The sequence below is a fragment of the Mya arenaria genome, chromosome 14, assembly GCF_026914265.1.
Source record: "Mya arenaria isolate MELC-2E11 chromosome 14, ASM2691426v1".
NCBI classification, from domain to species: Eukaryota; Metazoa; Mollusca; class Bivalvia; order Myida; family Myidae; genus Mya; species Mya arenaria.
Window position 1 is genome coordinate 15,209,238 of NC_069135.1, and position 19,496 is coordinate 15,228,733.

General features: G+C 34.5%; 1 protein-coding gene across 14 annotated transcripts in view; it reads right to left on the reverse strand.

Moving 5' to 3' along the window:
- LOC128217895 (uncharacterized) overlaps positions 1 to 16,511 on the reverse strand; it is a 31,525-nt gene extending 15,014 nt beyond the window's left edge. For 8 of the 14 annotated variants that reach the window (XR_008258286.1, XM_052925337.1, XM_052925336.1 and 5 more), the window contains exons 1-11: positions 16,376 to 16,511; positions 14,776 to 15,564; positions 14,543 to 14,575; positions 5,507 to 5,524; positions 4,559 to 4,642; positions 2,553 to 2,636; positions 2,257 to 2,350; positions 1,367 to 1,600; positions 937 to 1,095; positions 625 to 736; positions 93 to 224 (exon numbers count right to left, since the gene is read on the reverse strand). Coding sequence is in view for 13 of the 14 variants with exons in the window: in XM_052925337.1 (XP_052781297.1) it covers positions 93 to 224; positions 625 to 736; positions 937 to 1,095; positions 1,367 to 1,600; positions 2,257 to 2,350; positions 2,553 to 2,636; positions 4,559 to 4,642; positions 5,507 to 5,524; positions 14,543 to 14,575; positions 14,776 to 15,556 (1,731 nt within the window). In the remaining variant the exon portion in view is untranslated. Of the gene's footprint in view, positions 1 to 92; positions 225 to 624; positions 737 to 936; positions 1,096 to 1,366; positions 1,601 to 2,256; positions 2,351 to 2,552; positions 2,637 to 4,558; positions 4,643 to 5,506; positions 5,525 to 11,943; positions 11,965 to 14,542; positions 14,576 to 14,775; positions 15,565 to 16,375 lie in introns of all 14 variants that reach the window. The other 6 variants (XM_052925334.1, XM_052925333.1, XM_052925338.1 and 3 more) reach the window with 6 other exon arrangements.
- Between the last annotated feature and the right edge of the window lie 2,985 nt (positions 16,512 to 19,496).

Here is a 19,496-nt window from a genome sequence, read left to right on the forward strand (position 1 = left end):
ATGGCATATTGACCTACCAATTTGTATGACATATTGACCTACCAATTTGTATGGCATATTAACCTACCAATATGTATGGTATATTGACCTACCCCTTCTTCAATGGCCCGAGCCTCGATGTCAGGGTTATGACCGACATTGAAGCGGGCAGTTTCTCGTTGACAGCTGAATGACACAGTCATCTGGCTCTGGCCCACACATCGAAAACATACTTGGCCATTCACCTGGGAATTAAACCAAAAAACAGTGTGTTAAAATGTTTACTCTTTTCAAAAAGGTTACGAACATAAATATCACACTTGAAGTTTGGGTAATTTCTTCAATTAACCACACAAAGTCACATAATGCTATTTTGAATGAAATCCACTGAAATGCACACCTGCATAACAGCCCGTGCAAATAGTTGTGATTATTGATTCAAGAGATAATTATACCACACATTTAAACAATGTGAAAACAGTTAATCTGTATGAATAGAAATTGAATTAAGTCGCCTTCAAAACCTCTCAAGGATTGTTATTGTAAAATTCTGAAAGTTTGGAGATGAAAATGGAGAGAATATCCTTTTCAATTATTTTGTCTGATTGACACAATCAAACAGTACTGTGCTCTTCTACACCATACCTGCAGGCTAAGGGGCTCTGTGATTTTGACGTTGGCTTTGGGCCAGGTCCACTTCCTGATCAGTTTGCCATTCTCCTCTGCCAGGTGGCCACCCTTCTCTGTAGCAAGGAAACTGAAAATAGGAGGAAAATATTTGTTCATCAATGGCATCTCTATATCAATATGACATTAACAACCTCTATTCAGGTATAAAAAAAACAAGGATGGCATAAAAAAAATCTTGCAACACTTATAACAAACCATATTCTATAGATGTGTGGTATTAACAAATAAAAAATCCTGGCAGAGTTATATAATCTTTTTTCGCCTCACCTGACTACCCCATTCTCATGGTAACACACACCCCTCCCACTAGGTGTAAAGCAAGCGATCATGCGCGAGTCCAGCCCATCCTCATACACGATTGTGTAGAAGCCTGGGCGGCCAAACCCAGCTGCACTGTGAATCAATGCTGGACGCCCAGACGGGTAGCTGAATTCAAGTCAAGGAGATTTAAGATTTGCTTCTATAATAATTTAGTTAATAATTGAGTTTAGGTTATGAACAAAAATAAATTAGTGGTTTGGAAAGTTACTACAATCAATTTACTACTTTTTGCACATTTTGGGTATTCTTGAAAAATTGCCCAACAACCTTAGAAAATAATGGCAATTATCACAACCAGCTGAAATAAGGAGTGGGTGATGTCAAATAGTGACATGGATATTGAGTGTTCATTTAACCCTGTCATATGAAAGGATACTAGAGCACAGCACTGCCATCTATATGCTGGGCATGCATGAGTTTCTTCCCCTCATTGCGCTCATCCACGATGGTCGGGATCTTCGGTTTGCCTCCCCTGTGTACGATACTCTGTCCCGACTTGCTCGGAGACTTGCGGTACTTAAGTAGCGTCTCCTTCTTTGCATCGCCATAGTAACGCAACACCACTGGCTTGTCATGCCCCTGCTCCACTTCCTTGGTGGTTTGCTCAGTTCTGCAAGGAGTTCAGTTGATACATATTAAACCGTTGTTTTGCTTTCAACACTCAACAGTTAGTCAGAGATCACCAACTGACCCAGCATGACTGGAAGGTTCACAACAGAAGAAGCTTGTTTGAATTTTCTCCGAGCCAAACAGTATTGTTGATAATTTGAATGTATACATTACATGCTTCAAAAAGAATATTTCTGAACTAAAAAAAACACACTAAATAAATACCACTTTATTTAAGATTTCACATTGATGTGACTCAGAGGCTCCTGAAGCCGCTGTACACAGTACTCCAGTATCTGGCACTCATTACACATTAGAGAGAACCTGACACTGGATTTCCAAAGTACTCACATAGATCTGAGTGACTCCTGGAGCCGCTGTACACAGTACTCCAGTATCTCGTACTCATCACACATTATAGACTACCTGACACTGGATTTCCTAAGTACTCACATAGATCTAAGAGGCTCCTGGAGCCGCTGTACACAGTACTCCAGTATCTGGTACTCATTACACATTATAGACTACCTGACACTGGATTTCCTAAGTACTCACATAGATCTAAGAGGCTCCTGGAGCCGCTGTACACAGTACTCCAGTATATGGTACTCATTACACATTATAGACTACCTGACACTGGATTTCCTAAGTACTCACATGGATTTGAGAGACTCCTGGAGCCGCTGTACACAGTACTCCAGTATTTGGTTTTGATCAACCTCCTCCTGACGACCCTTCAACATTATCCAACCTGCAAACACACATTTATAAGCTCATCATTTTAATGGGATGCAGTTCAAATACCACCAAAAACAAACAGTTACTTCAATGAACCATTAATTTTGCACAAAACCCATTTTGGCCTGTTTTTTAATGGACATTATGCTATGAATACAAGTAGCTAGACAGTTTGAATCTCTTTCAAGCAAAAACTATTCACAAAAAAATGATACCTTTATCTTCGAATGCGGAGTTGGAGAGCTGGAAGTTGATGGTCTGCATGGCATAGTTGGACAATGGACCCCCCAGAACAGTTGCTGAATACACATGGGAAAAAATGGGTTTAGACAATCTTCAAATCCTCTACAGGAATACAAAAATCATGTGGATGTAAGTTAGTTAACTACGGTACATATTTTTATGGCGTTTTCAGTTGCTTTTATATTCTTTAAAAGCTTAATGGTGTTCTTTAAAGAAACGTTCACAAGAATTAGTATACATGTGAATTAAATATCTAAACATTTAAGGCAACTAACTGCAAAGAAAGCTCACATTTAACTGGAAGAAAACACATGGAACATGGAATAAAACAGAAAACACAAATCCCTCAGTAACTAAGGGTCAACTCATTAAACATTACAAGCTATAAGTTTAACATATGAATTTAAAAGCATTTGATTCCAAAGGACATCAAGAACCATTTCTTCCTGTATGAACCAAAAAAACGACTCAATAAAACATTGTATCTGTTCATACTTTTACAAGATGATATACATCATATATGTTTTTATTGCATCATTCAGAATCCAATCTTCAACTAAAACCTCATCCAACTTCTTATATCAAACTGTTTTAGGAGGTTGGATGGAAATGGAAGAAAAACAAGTCCTGGACTCGAGTAAAAATCAAATCCTGTTAAATTTCTTGGTCCTTAATCATAAAGCATTTTAGTAATGATGTTCATCATACCCTTTTCTACCTTTTTATGTTGTATTTAAAAAAAATCTAACAAAGTCTGTTCACCAAAATAATGAAAAAATGAGAAATAAAATGGTCTAAGTAATAAATGCATATGAATAAATTTGATGAAAGGTGGAAGGTATTTAAAAAATAAGTTCAACATTTCCATGATGCTTTATGAATATGACCCCTGATGAATTCAAACCTTTAAGTTTGACCCACGCTACTTTTTTAATTTCTTTAAAACCTAAGAGTACAAGCATAAAAAGGGCAACTAAATTCAAAGTCTACACTAAAACGCTTCAATTTGTCAGGCAAACAAACTTTAATGTTGACTCTTAAAATGTAGGCAGTGAATGTAAATTATTTAATTTTTTAAAGACTGACAACTCGCTTTAACCTTCGGTCAACAGAATCCATTAGCTAGCATTAGCATGAGACAGTATCATATACAAATCAAACAAATAAGTATTGAATTTCTTTGAAACTTTCTGAAAATCAATCCCATTGCCTTTCTTCGGCTGTTTGTGACACTGCATTGAAGCAAATTGCAAACCATTTACATCGGATGTAATTAACTAAAATCAATTTCATTTTGTGGGATTTTTTTCCACCTTTTATTGGTGTGATGGTCTCTGTGTGACCTAGCTCTGTGGTATGAATCCCAATACTCAAGATTGTATTGTGAATCACTTCTTTGATATTCATGTCATTTTTACATATAAAACATCCTACATACAAGAGCGGTCACTACTGTAAAAAATGTCCCAGAACAAATCGTGTCAGAGAGAGAAAAAAAAATTAAATTCATCAAGGCACATTAGTTAAATGGGAGGAATTAATAATAGTAGAAGCACAGTGAAAAGGCATGCTTTTGTTAGCCTGTTTTTCCAAACCAAATGAAAATAACCAGATGGTCTTAATGAATGGGCCCTTGGCCTTGGCCTTTTTTGATAATAAGTGCAAGTAAAACAAATATGCTGGTTGACCATAAGGGCAAAGAACTTGTTAAGAAAGGTGTATGAATGTTTTTCTATTTTAGCTTTGGCACCTATGTTGTTCTTTTACTAGAAACAACATAAGAGAGAGCCATGCAGGGAAGCTTCAGGCAAAGTTTCAAAGAAATTGACTATCCTGAGGAAAAAGACGTTGCTTAACGCAATGGTTGGCAACATAATGCTGACTATGAGCAGTTCAAAATATTAACCTCACCATATGAGCACCTTCTGCATACTGATGAGCTAAAAATGATTTTCAAGAAAAAAGAAAGACAACTCACATCGCGGATCAGGGGTTTCTGCTATCAGAGAAAATAGGTCGTTGTCACGGCGACCCCGAATAATGCTTGGTGAGGGGCCGGAAACTGCAAGAAAACCACACGGCATCTACATCTACAGCCCCTAGCTATAAACAAGGCATACCTGTCAAGTTTAAGGACGCTTATTACACAAATATATACTTAAGTTATAACCTACGATTCCAACAAATAATATAGGCCTTCAACAAGTATTACAACCTCACAGACATGACATAATTTGGTTCCCTTCCTTCTGAAAACAATATCAAATTTAAATCAGTCAACTATCACTTACTATTTATATTTATCTTTATTTTAGTTAAATGTTAAATAATGAGACACTTGACAGGGTATGCCTTTCTAATTGTGCATACATTTTGTATATATTGTATACTAGAATTTGCAAAAAACAGCTATAGTATCCGAAAACTAGCATAATTTAATATACAAAACTGGTGCTTATAAAATTGATATCCAACTATAGGTCTAAGTAAAGCTATGATTACAAGTGTTTTAATCCTACGATTGTGAAACATGAAAGGCAGAGATTATCTGGCACTGGTACTGAAAACAGTACATAAACATAATTGTTGTGGTAATATTAACTTTGCCAATTATAATACCATAGCAGATCAAGGAAACATTGTAAAGTGGTGATAGTGGAGACATTTACTCCACCCAAAATTCATGATAGCCTTTTGAATGCATTCAGTTTTGGGAACATCAAAATATCGCCGGTGATGGATGTAGAGGTATCATGATTGTGACAAAACTGCTAATGAGAACAGCCAGATTGTGTTTCATTTGGGTGTGCCACTAAGAAGATTGACAGCCACCAACAGACATAACTGCGAATGTGTTGAAGTGCGACTTAGAAGTGTGACTGCAAACACAACTTTTGATCAATTTGAATTGTTGTGTGTGACTCACCTGTACGAAATTTTGAAACTGTAAAACATACATAAAATCTAATATATTATGTATGGAATCGTGGAAATTACGTCCAGAATTAAGGAAAATAAAAGCAATTTACGTGTGCTAAATTGGCGGAATCTGACAATAAAAGTGGACATATTATTTAAATTAACCAGTTTTGAAACAGGAATTTTTAAAAATTCCGTGCATAAAAATATTAGTACTTAAAATTAAAATAGAATTTATGTGTGCCAAACGGACGGAATCTGGAAGTGAAAGTGGACATAATATTTATGACGGTAAAGTTGGAAGGTAGTTTGTAGTTGGTAGTTGGGGATTCGAATATTCAACTACCTGCTAGTTGCCAGTTGGGGATTTGACAAACACTGTTTTAATTCACTTTTATTCATATATTCGCCAGTCGGATATTTGACCATTTCCAGTCGATTATTAGCGAATGTTCAACTGCAAACCAGTCAGTAGTTGGGGATTCAGTTTATGTCTTTATGTATGGTTTTAAAGGTCACATATGGGAAAATTAATCGCCAAATATTTCTGTAGACATGTACACATATGCTTCTTTGCGACAAGCACTGTTTTAATTCACTTTTATTCGTATATTCGCCAGTCGGATATTCGTCCATTTCCAGTCGATTATTCGCGAATGTTCAACTGCAAACCAGTCAGTAGTTGGGGAATCAGTGTATGTCTTTATGTATGGTCACATATGGGACAATTAATCGCCAAATATTTCTTTATGCATGTACACATATGTATCTTTGCGACAAACACTGTTTTAATTTACTTTTATTCGTGTATTCGCCAGTCGGATATTCGTCCATTTCCAGTCGATTATTCGCGAACGTTCAACTGCAAACCAGTCAGTAGTTGGGGATTCAGATTATGTCTATATGTATGATTTTAAAGGTCACATATGGGAAAATTAATCGCCAAATGTTTATGTATGCATGAACACATATGTATCTTTGCGACAAACACTGTTTTAATTTACTTTTATTCATATATTCGCCAGTCGGATATTCGTCCATTTCCAGTCGATTATTCGCGAATGTTCAACTGCAAACCAGTCAGTAGTTGGGGATTCAGATTATGTCTATATGTATGGTTTTAAAGGTCACATATGGGAAAATTAATCGCCAAATATTTCTTTATGCATGTACACATATGTATCTTTGCGACAAACACTGTTTTAATTTACTTTTATTCGTATATTCGCCAGTCGAATATTCGACCATTTCCAGTCGATTATTCGCGAATATTCAACTGCTTACCAGTCAGTAGTTGGGAATTCAGATTATGTCTATATATATGGTTTTAAAGGTCACATATGGGAAAATTAATCGCCAAATGTTTATGTATGCATGAACACATATGTATCTTTGCGACAAACACTGTTTTAATTTACTTTTATTCGTATATTTGCCAGTCGGATATTCGTCCATTTCCAGTCGATTATTCGCGAATGTTCAACTGCAAACCAGTCAGTAGTTGGGGATTCAGAGTATGCCTATATATATGGTTTTAAAGGTCACATATGGGAAAATTAATCGCCAAATGTTTCTTTATGCAGGTACACATATGAATCTTTGCGACAAACACTGTTTTAATTTACTTTTATTCGTATATTCGCCAGTCGGATATTCGTCCATTTCCAGTCGATTATTCGCAAATGTTCAACTGCAAACCAGTCAGTAGTTGGGGATTCAGATTTTGTCTATATGTATGGTTTTAAAGGTCACATATGGGAAAATTAATCGCCAAATGTTTCTTTATGCATGAACACATATGTATCTTTGCGACAAACACTGTTTTAATTTACTTTTATTTGTATATTCGCCAGTCGGATATTCGTCCATTTCCAGTCGATTATTCCCGAATGTTCAACTGCAAACCAGTCAGTAGTTGGGGATTCAGAGTATGCCTATATATATGGTTTTAAAGGTCACATATGGGAAAATTAATCGCCAAATGTTTCTTTATGCATGAACACATATGTATCTTTGCGACAAACACTGTTTTAATTTACTTTCATTCGTATATTCGCCAGTCGGATATTCGCCCATTTCCAGTCGATTATTCGCAAATGTTCAACTGCAAACCAGTCAGTAGTTGGGGATTCAGATTATGTCTATATGTATGGTTTTAAAGGTCACATGTGGGAAAATTAATCGCCAAATATTTCTTTATGCATGTACACATATGTATCTTTGCGACAAACACTGTTTTAATTTACTTTTATTCGTATATTTGCCAGTCGAATATTCGACCATTTCCAGTCGATTATTTGCGAATATTCAACTGCTTACCAGTCAGTAGTTGGGGATTCAGATTATGTCTATATATATATGGTTTTAAAGGTCACATATGGGAAAATTAATCGCCAAATGTTTCTTTATGCATGTACACATATGTATCTTTGCGACAAACACTGTTTTAATTGACTTTTATTTGTATATTCGCCAGTCGGATATTCGTCCATTTCCAGTCGATTATTCGCAAATGTTCAACTGCAAACCAGTCAGTAGTTGGGGATTCAGATTTTGTCTATATGTATGATTTTAAAGGTCACATATGGGAAAATTAATCGCCAAATGTTTATGTATGCATGTACACATATGTATCTTTGCGACAAACACTGTTTTAATTTACTTATATTCTTATATTCGCCAGTCGGATATTCGTCCATTTCCAGTCGATTATTCGAGAATGTTCAACTGCAAACCAGTCAGTAGTTGGGGATTCAGATTTTGTCTATATGTATGGTTTTAAAGGTCACATGTGGGAAAATTAATCGCCAAATATTTCTTTATGCATGTACACATATGTATCTTTGCGACAAACACTGTTTTAATTTACTTTTATTCGTATATTTGCCAGTCGAATATTCGACCATTTCCAGTCGATTATTTGCGAATATTCAACTGCTTACCAGTCAGTAGTTGGGGATTCAGATTATGTCTATATATATGGTTTTAAAGGTCACATATGGGAAAATTAATCGCCAAATGTTTCTTTATGCATGTACACATATGTATCTTTGCGACAAACACTGTTTTAATTGACTTTTATTTGTATATTCGCCAGTCGGATATTCGTCCATTTCCAGTCGATTATTCGCAAATGTTCAACTGCAAACCAGTCAGTAGTTGGGGATTCAGATTTTGTCTATATGTATGATTTTAAAGGTCACATATGGGAAAATTAATCGCCAAATGTTTATGTATGCATGTACACATATGTATCTTTGCGACAAACACTGTTTTAATTTACTTATATTCTTATATTCGCCAGTCGGATATTCGTCCATTTCCAGTCGATTATTCGAGAATGTTCAACTGCAAACCAGTCAGTAGTTGGGGATTCAGATTTTGTCTATATGTATGATTTTAACGGTCACATATGGGAAAATTAATCGCCAAATGTTTCTTTATGCATGAACACATATGTATCTTTGCGACAAACACTGTTTTAATTTACTTTTATTCGTATATTCGCCAGTCGGATATTCGTCCATTTCCAGTTGATTATTCGCGAATGTTCAACTGCAAACCAGTCAGTAGTTGGGGATTCAGAGTATGCCTATATATATGGTTTTAAAGGTCACATATGGGAAAATTAATCGCCAAATGTTTCTTTATGCATGTACACATATGTATCTTTGCGTCGCAAAGAAATATATGTGTACATGCATACATAAACATTTGGCGAATAATTTTCCAATATGTGACCTTTAAAACCATACATAAAGACATAAACTGAATCCCCAACTACTGACTGGTTTGCAGTTGAACATTCGCTAATAATCGACTGGAAATGGTCGAATATCCAACTGGCGAATATACGAATAAAAGTGAATTAAAACAGTGTTTGTCAAATCCCCAACTGGCAACGAGCAGATAGTTGAATATTTGAATACCCAACTGGCAACTGGCAAGTAGTTGATTATTCGAATCCCCAACTACCAACTTCCAACTACCTCCCAACTTTACCGTCATATAATATTTATATTAACTGGAATTCTGAAATAAGAAATGTTTAAAATTATGTGCTTAAAAATCTGACCATATAGCTATTTCAGAAATTTTCAAAGTATTTTTAGTAAAGTTCCAAATTACGGCAAGAATCAGTTTCCAACCATAATTTTGTCAAATATTGCATATTTTCTGTTCGTAAATGAATGAGGTACAGTCCAGTTTTATAATTTTCCTGCCCACAAATAAATTACTGCAAAATTATGTGCATAAATTTGATATTCCTTCCACTTTCCTGCCAAATTCTGGCTGGATTCCTGCTGAAAATTTTGAGCTCTAGTTTTGGCAGTTTAACATGACCTTCACATCAAAGCAACTGCATTTAAACACGCTTTCTTTAACAGATTGACAAGGTTATTTGCAAACAGTAACTGCTGTAAAATAGTTTCTCATTTTTAAAGCACATTTCTATTCAACAGGATAAGATATCTTTGGCTGGTTTGCTCATTAAAGCTATTTGATTGGTCAACAGTAGTGATAGGATAATTGATCAATCAATAAACATTTTGGTTAACTTTCATAAACATTTTGGTAAACTAAACACTCCCCACCAAAAAAAAAATGAAAGGAGAATGAAGACATGTCCTATAAAATTTTTGATTCATTTCTCTGCCTTCTGCAAACATGTTGCAACACAAAATTGCAAAACCAAAATTTTGTTCAAAAAAAATTGTCAATAATATACAAAATAAAAGGACACAAAATTGAATCATAAATAACTTTCTTCAAACGAACTGAACATTGAGAAGAGGTGGTGATTATACCTTTGTTGTCTGTGGGGACTGTGCCTGGGTAAGGGGTAAAGTATTTTGAATACCCGGTAATAATATCACAACAATAAGATTAAAATATAATCTTAATCCAGACTTATTTATGTACAGTAAGCTTTTTTCGTTATTGCTTGATATACTCAAATCTTGTGTCAAAAAATAACAAGATATGAAATTTTGCCAGATAACCTCTTGAGAGGCGTGTGAACTGATTAAAGCATTGGAGTTTGGTTATAATACAATATAATCTAGTAAACAATGGAAAAGTAAAATGTTCAATTATAATTAAAAGGTATTTTACAACATGTGTGGGGGTCACACAAGTGCTTGTTAAATTGTTTTTTCAAGGTAGAGGCAAATTTAATTAACTATTGTTTTAACTATTAAAGCTCACTAGGCACACACTTCGTGAATATGATTGACCACTATTACTTTAACTCATAGGTGAAAAAGACATATAGGATATTATGTTATCCAACTGAATTATTGTTACATGTGTTTTTCTCTCAGAATGGCAGAATATCAGAAAAAGAAGCAAGATTTATTTGGTCCAATTAAACAACAATCCAATGTCTCGATTGTTAATAAAAAAAACTTCTCTTTGCATTTCAGCATATAACAAGACAATTGCCAAATGTGGTGAAAAAATATATTGGCCAATACCACGGCAGTCTTGCACAGGGGGCATAACTCTGTACTCACCCAGCATGTTATCTAGGAAAAACAAGCAAGTCAAGATAACACTGTACATTAATATGCTACATAAAAGCTGATGTTTTAGTTAGGTGACTCATATTAACAGTATGATGGCTGATGATAGGAGGGTACATGTTAATTGAGTCCTGGATCTTTTAAGTTACAGGTAGTTCTGACGCCTTGCTCTTCTATTTTAAGGCTTTTCTTTCGTTTCTTATTGCAAGATTGTAGGTAGCAAAACAAAAAAATTGGAATCCTTCAACGCTGCTTTTGCTGTAGAAGAACCTTTATTGTAAAAGAAGATTCATTTCAACCATCTCCATGTTAACCAAAACAGCGTCAGGAAATTGAAAATCAACATTTTCTCAACATTGGTGTACCTTTTCACTGCCATCCCTGACCCAAAAAAACAAACCTCACTGAAACCTCTCTAACTCAATTTATATGTACCCCCTGGATAAGTAATGCCAGATTAAAATTTTACATCTGACGACCAAAAATAAACTTTGCTTTGCAGGAAAATTGCAAACATCTTTTGAAGCACTTTTTCTAATCAGGGTTCTAAGGTTATTGAACTGGTCCCAATAGACCAGTAACTGGCCAGCTAGTGGGGCCTTTTGACCCCCACCCTCCCATGATAACATTGATAGTGAGGACTTTATTTAATCCTGCATTATTAGGGGAAATTAGAACAAAAGTAAATAAGGTACTACAAAATATATATATATTAAGGAAAAAACAAGTTCTAGCATAATAAATATAATATTGTATATGCAGGTAGAATCTATTTTATATTTTGTTGTAAAAATACATACCCTTTATATAAATAAGCAATACAACATGCATGGATAATTTTAGTGATTCAAGCATGGTTCATATGGTATGACGGTGCAGTTTTAGAGTAATATTATATGGATGTAACTTAAACACTTACAACTTTTGATAGAATGTGCACCTGTGATGTAGAATAATTTTGTATTATATAGATATTGCAAAAAACAAACAATATGATTAATAACAGCCACACCTTAAGTATAAAATAATTCATCTTTTTGATGTATTTCTTCTAGAGAATTTTTTTTAATTTATTTGTAATAATTTACTATAATGATTTAAACCGACTGATAACACCATACCATGTCCTCACATATCATTCGAAACTCAATAGGTACCTTGTCTTTTTCCGGGCTGATAATGCAATACAACTTTCATGTTTTGATTTCTTACAATTTCAAATCACATAAAACAAACTGAGATAATGGCTCTCAAGTACGTGCATTAGCCTGCTATACTAGCGAACTGAGTGACAAAGGCTTGTTTCCAGGATATCTAAAAGATCTGGGTAATCGCTCTTCAAACAAATCCTAGCTGAACCTGTGATATGTATATTTGGACTATACCTTAATCGACTTATTCACAATGGCTTCCAACCAATCTTTTGATAACACTAGGTATTTTGGATTCCTGTCCAAAAATCCTGTTGATGATTACTGAGTGAAATTCAGAAAATTTAAAATACAAACAAATGCCTTTGTTACAAAATATTCAATTTAGAAACTTAGGTCTAGAATTGTACAATAACAAACAGTGTACTTTTGAAACTGTTTAACAAAATTTAAATGTTAACATGTGGTCGGTCCTTTTATGTTTCATTTTCTTCATATTATCATTTTTGAAAACGAGTTAAACATTTTAAGTAAAAAGAAACATATTAGTATTTCAGAAAGCAAATTGATATTTTTAAACATTGTAAGAATACAATGCCATTACAATTTCTTCTGTACAGATGGCTTTAAAATGTGAGTTTAAAAATACAAAGGAAATTGAAGTTCAATTCATTTCTCATACATAGTATACCAGTAAGCATAAAGCTATATTGTTCTCCTGAACATTTTCCATAATCTTCTAAATGAAATCATAATTCTAAAGAGATTGATCTTTTATCCAAAAATCAATTTCAAAATGATTAGTCAAATATTTACTTAATTAAAATTGGATTTAAGCACATCCATCCTTGAACATATATTAGCTGAGCTGACTTTAACAAATTTCAAGAGTATTATAAAAGAAATGTCCTGTTTTAGAAAACATCTTGTTGTTTTATTGAGGACATAGAACAGCTTTAAAACTATAAAAACACCTTTAAAGATAGGTAAAGCAATAAAATGATTACAAACATTTTACCTTTATAAGATGAGGTTTTATGATATGAAAATAACATTTTAACTTAGCAAATTTGGAACGTGTTGTTATACATTATGGCACATTAAAACGAAGAAAGCAAACCCTCTATTCGGTTTGTAACAGAAGTACAATAAATCTAACAAATGTGACTTAAGTTGAATTTCCTGGCCATAAATTATCAAGATTAACTGTTTAAGTTTATATACGTTTACAGACTTAAGAGGCAATGCTAGTGTCTTAGAGAGCCCAATCTTGACTTTACCTGATAATTTAGTGTACCTTTCTTTAACTTTATGACCAAGTTAAAACAAATGACTTCCTATTTCCACTGATGGCAGTATGCAGCGTTACATTTATATATGGTTGATCAATCATTAAACTTAAGCATTGGGACCAGACATGTGATAACATTCATGTTGAATTCTATTGGCACAGTTTACAAAACGCAGTCAAAAATGTGGCATACATAAAAGAAGTGCTAACTGGTGCAATTAATGTCATGTCCTTGATTCAGATAATGCAAAGACAATATCATTAGGAATCAGCATTAATAAATATATAAGCTACATAACCATAATGTTAACTCTCTGTGCCTGGTAACCCCATACAGTATGGTATGATTTCATACGGTATTGCTTGCTGATAATTCATAGCTTCACATAATTAATTTTAATTTCATTGAAAATGATACTAAAACAATAATGGGTCACCAGGCGTCAAGAATTCACATATATATATATATTTTGGTTTCAGATATCTTAATAGGTAATTGAGTAAATAAGCTTGGTGTTATCCTTCAATATTTTTAATTTACAAATCATGTATTACTGAATAATCAGCAGTCTATGAGTATTGGCTTATGACTATGGTAATGAGTTATTGAAATATGAACTGAAAATTTTGTACAAAATGAAAAATGAAGTGTTCAGCATTGCACAACTGCAACCAAAACCAACCCAAGTGCATGTTTCAACAAAACTTGTGACAAAAATACAACATTAAACAAGAACAGCTGCTCGAGTAAAACATATAGAATTTAGCTTAAGCTAGTAAATTTTCCACTTGTTTTAATCTGATCTTTTTTGAACAAACAAGCCTTTATAAATCATTATCATAATAACCATCATGTTATTTTTCATGATAAAAACTATAATATATACTCTAGCAGAATTATTTTTTAGATAAAAATAATTTACATATCAAGGACTAGGTATAGTTTTTCTACAGCAATTTATTTTAACAATCTGATTCATTTTTTATTGAATATCAACAGATAATAATGTGCAACCGATTCAAGCCACAAAACAATCCTACTTTTTGCATAGCAACTTGCACAACTGAGAACTTACTCATTCGAGAAACTCTACCATAGAAACTCAGTTCTACATGGTTTGAAACAGAAAATAAAATTATAATTTTTATATATATTGGAGAACAAAGAAATGTTTCTATTAATTTAAATATCATTAACAAAGCATGATTACCAAAATGATTGACAGTTAGAGAACCATTTGTTATGTATTACATTCAAGGTCATTTTTTTAAGTTCTGAAAAGAAAGAAATGAAGCTGAAAATACATACTTGATCCTTTTCTCCTGCTGCCAACGCGACTCATGGTATCAACTCCCAGGTGCTGTCGCATCACTGAAGTTGCAGACATCCTGCTATCACTCCTTTTACCCTGCCTTGACTCCATTTTCAAATCTAACTCATTGACAGTTTCTATAGACCCCATCAAAGCTTTACTTCTTCTCAGGTTTGACTTGAGATCACTGCTTGAGCGATCAGTGCCCATGCGAGACTTAGTTCTACCTGTGGGTGCTTCAGTGTCTGAGACATCTTCCTCACTCTGCAGTGTTTCTTGCTGAAGTTTGGCATTATACTGGTCTTTCATTTCTTGCGTTTGCCATTCACGAGGTACAACAACAACATCTGAAGTAAATTCATTATATCCTGACATTAAGTGATATTCTAAACTCTTTGGTATATGCTTATATAAATCCTCATAGCGGTATATAATCTGTGATAATTGATGAAGAATACTTGATGCAGAAATTTTTGATTCTTCAAATAAATATCTTTGTGAATCCTCATCATTGGATAACACACTATCAAACTGGTTTCTGACATTAGTGAATGCTGCATTTATGTCAGGTAAAAGACTCTTCTTTCCCAATCCATCGCCGAATGGATCTTCATTATCAACTTTTGCACCACGTTCTTTGCTTGCCAACAATGCTTGTACTTTGGGATTAAGGTGAGCAAATCTCAGCTTTTCTGGCAGCTCCTCCGGTAACTTCCTGTATCGACGTGGAACCTTCCGCATCTCACACTGCTCAAAGAAGTACAAGTCAGACCCCATTTTCAGTCCTGAAAGATAATCAAATATATAACACTTTTTTACAGGTTTGTCAATCTATTTAAATAACAGAATGGATACAAAAAGTTATCAATCTGTGTTAGCTGGTCAGTTTATCAATCAAATTTGTATCTGTATTTTACTCAAATCAAAAGTACTTTACCCAATCAAATTTGAATTAAAAAATACACTCAAAAGTGCTTAGCGTCAGATCTTATTATCTTTTTTTTTTTAAAGCATTGAAAAATAGGAATACCATTATAAAAAAGCATAGACCAATTTTGTGTGGAAACAAGATACATCTCTAAAGAGATCTAGCAACCGCAGTTCTCTATACCAGCCAGCTATGCTAAAAGTGATCATACATGTAAGCTGTAAAACCATACAGGTTTTTTTATAAACAGATGTTCAGTTTGTCTGGCCTTAACTCTTTTTAATATAAATACCGAATTGAAAATACAGAAATTCACTCGCACACCCAAAAGTGACAGAATAGTCAACATGATGACCATGGTCACTAAGCGGTAGAAGTAGAAGTAGTTCTAAGTATTGTTGGATTAAAACAAATTTTATGCATCCCTTTATTTCAACTTTGAACAGGAATTTTCAGATTTTAAAAACGTAAATATTTATATGTGATAACCAAAACATCCCTTTATTTCAACTTACATGAATGGTCAAATAAACAAACGTAAATATTAAGATGTGAAATAACCAACACCGTGGACATGGCCATGTCCATATCAATTTCACTTTCCCGAAGTGAAAATCACTTAAGTAAAGAGTGTTTTTTTGTAAAACCAAAACATTAAAGCAAGTTACCGTGTTTAAAAGGAACCGTTCCTAAATTGAAAATAAAACGAATCCACTGATAGTATCCATGTTATTTTTTGTTAACACGTCCATCACTTTGCCTGTGAAATGTGAGAGCACCTGTCATAACATCCGCCATCTTGTTTACAACGCCATGCTTGACTTCTCACCTTAGCAACCCCGCGAAAATTGAATCGATTAATTCAACCGGTTGTACGTTTTATTTTAAATGTTGGTCTATGTTAAGCGTTTATAAATATCCAGATAAATGTCAACATTACAATATCGATAAAAATGTATTTTTACAACTTCTTGAATTATTTTTACAGTATTCCCGCGGAGGGGCGTGTTCCCTGAGGATAACCATTATGTACAGTAGAGGAATTAGACGACGGGCGCCTCGACCGGCATTCTGGGTGATAGACTTGACCGGAACCACTATTGTACATTCCTTTATTTTCTATTTGATACCTGAGATATATCCCTTACGGAATGCCGTTGAATGATTCCCATATATATAATTATACTGATTATTATTTAAAGCATTATACTAGTTCAGTAGTAGTTGTCTAAATCCCAAATTAGGTCATAAATTACACCAAAGTGCACCATGTAAGACTAAAATTAGCCTTTTTTTCTGTAGGTAACTAAACTCCACTCGCCCCATTACAAGCCGTTCATATTGGTTCGAGACTTCAATACTTCATATGTGGCTAATATCTGTCAGACATGACTACTTCTTTCTTTAAACGCACGTGCTCATGAAAAAAACACAGCTTTGACCATCTCAGACCGATACGGCCATCCAGATGTATGCCAGGGGTACTTTAACATTACCTCAGACAGGCCGGTCGGCCGGCAGGAAGGTAGGTAAGTAGGTATAGGTAGGTAGGAATGCACATACATGGACATTTAAAATAAAACATGTACAATAAAAAAACCATAATGCATGCATCATATTATAAATAACCACGACAGGCACACCGAACCACGGATTCATTGACACAGAAAAGAGAAAACTGTTATTTCCGTTGTGGTCATCTGTTTTGGCGGCATGTCATAGGGAGGCATCCCATAATTCAAATAATTATATGGCTGTAATTGAAATTGCACATCTATATTAAGTGTGGGGAAGAGAGACAAAGATAAAATGCATACACATGTACATGTACGATGGTGGCTCAAAGAGCCAGAAGGAAAGACAGAAGAGAGGACACAGATCACGTACCATGCACGACCATACGTACGAGGGTGGCTTTGAGAGCCAGGCCCGAGAACCAGCACCGCTAGTTCCCGTACAAATTCACACAGGATTTGAAACCCTGGGATTTTGTCATAAAACAAAACTTGAAGATTTAAATGGCAGGTTTATATCACATTTCCGTGATGCTATTTGTAAAATTTCATACAGTGGTACGAAAAAACCCGACATGTTATAATGTTTTATTTTAAGAGTTCTATTCTGGAATGTCAATTCTTTAAAAATGAGTTAATTGCATTAGTTTAGAGGTTCAGCCTCCGGCTCATACACAAGCACAATATCATACATATATCAAACACTCATGATGTATAGTGATAATGACATGTTATGATATCAAACTCGAACGTCCATAAAATATTTTCTTTTTTCAAATGCATAATAAATAAACATTGCTACACTAAGTATGGTCAAAGCATTTGTTCTAGACATTTAAGCATTTAACTTATCAATAGTGGGGTTTTCTCGATAGTATTTTGCAATTAAAACATTCCTTAGAACATTATATAAAGGACATATCAACAAAAAATGGAATTCATCTTCAATATAACATTCGCAGTATGGGCAAGTGCGTTCTTCTCTCTCTATCCCGAAATGTCTACCGGTTTCAATAGGAAGATTATGTAGTGAACATCTAAATGATGTGTAACTGTTTTAGTTACACAATTTAGCTTCACCTAAAACATAAACATATGTTTTAAGTGTTAAATTTGTTTTATATTGAGAATAAAATAATAGATAGATTTGACCGGAACCACTATTGTGCATTCCTTTATTTTCTATTTGATACCTGAGATATATCCCTTACGGAATGCCGTTGAATGATTCCCATATATATAATTATACTGATTATTATTTAAAGCATTATACTAGTTCAGTAGTAGTTGTCTAAATCCCAAACTAGGTCATAAATTACACCAAAGTGCACCATGTAAGACTAAAATTAGCCTTTTTTCTGTAGGTAACTAAACTCCACTCGCCCCATTACAAGCCGTTCATATTGGTTCGAGACTTCAATACTTCATATGTGGCTAATATCTGTCAGACATGACTACTTCTTTCTTTAAACGCACGTGCTCATGAAAAAAACACAGCTTTGACCATCTCAGACCGATACGGCCATCCAGATGTATGCCAGGGGTACTTTAACATTACCTCAGACAGGCCGGTCGGCCGGCAGGAAGGTAGGTAAGTAGGTATAGGTAGGTAGGAATGCACATACATGGACATTTAAAATAAAACATGTACAATAAAAAAAACCATAATGCATGCATCATATTATAAATAACCACGACAGGCACACCGAACCACGGATTCATTGACACAGAAAAGAGAAAACTGTTATTTCCGTTGTGGTCATTTGTTTTGGCGGCATGTCATAGGGAGGCATCCCATAATTCAAATAATTATATGGCTGTAACTGAAATTGCACATCTATATTAAGTGTGGGGAAGAGAGGCAAAGATAAAGTGCATACACATGTACATGTACGATGGTGGCTCAAAGAGCCAGAAGGAAAGACAGAAGAGAGGACACAGATCACGTACCATGCACGACCATACGTACGAGGGTGGCTTTGAGAGCCAGGCCCGAGAACCAGCACCGCTAGTTCCCGTACAAATTCACACAGGATTTGAAACCCTGGGATTTTGTCATAAAACAAAACTTGAAGATTTAAATGGCAGGTTTATATCACATTTCCGTGATGCTATTTGTAAAATTTCATACAGTGGTACGAAAAAACCCGACATGTTATAATGTTTTATTTTAAGAGTTCTATTCTGGAATGTCAATTCTTTAAAAATGAGTTAATTGCATTAGTTTAGAGGTTCAGCCTCCGGCTCATACACAAGCACAATATCATACATATAT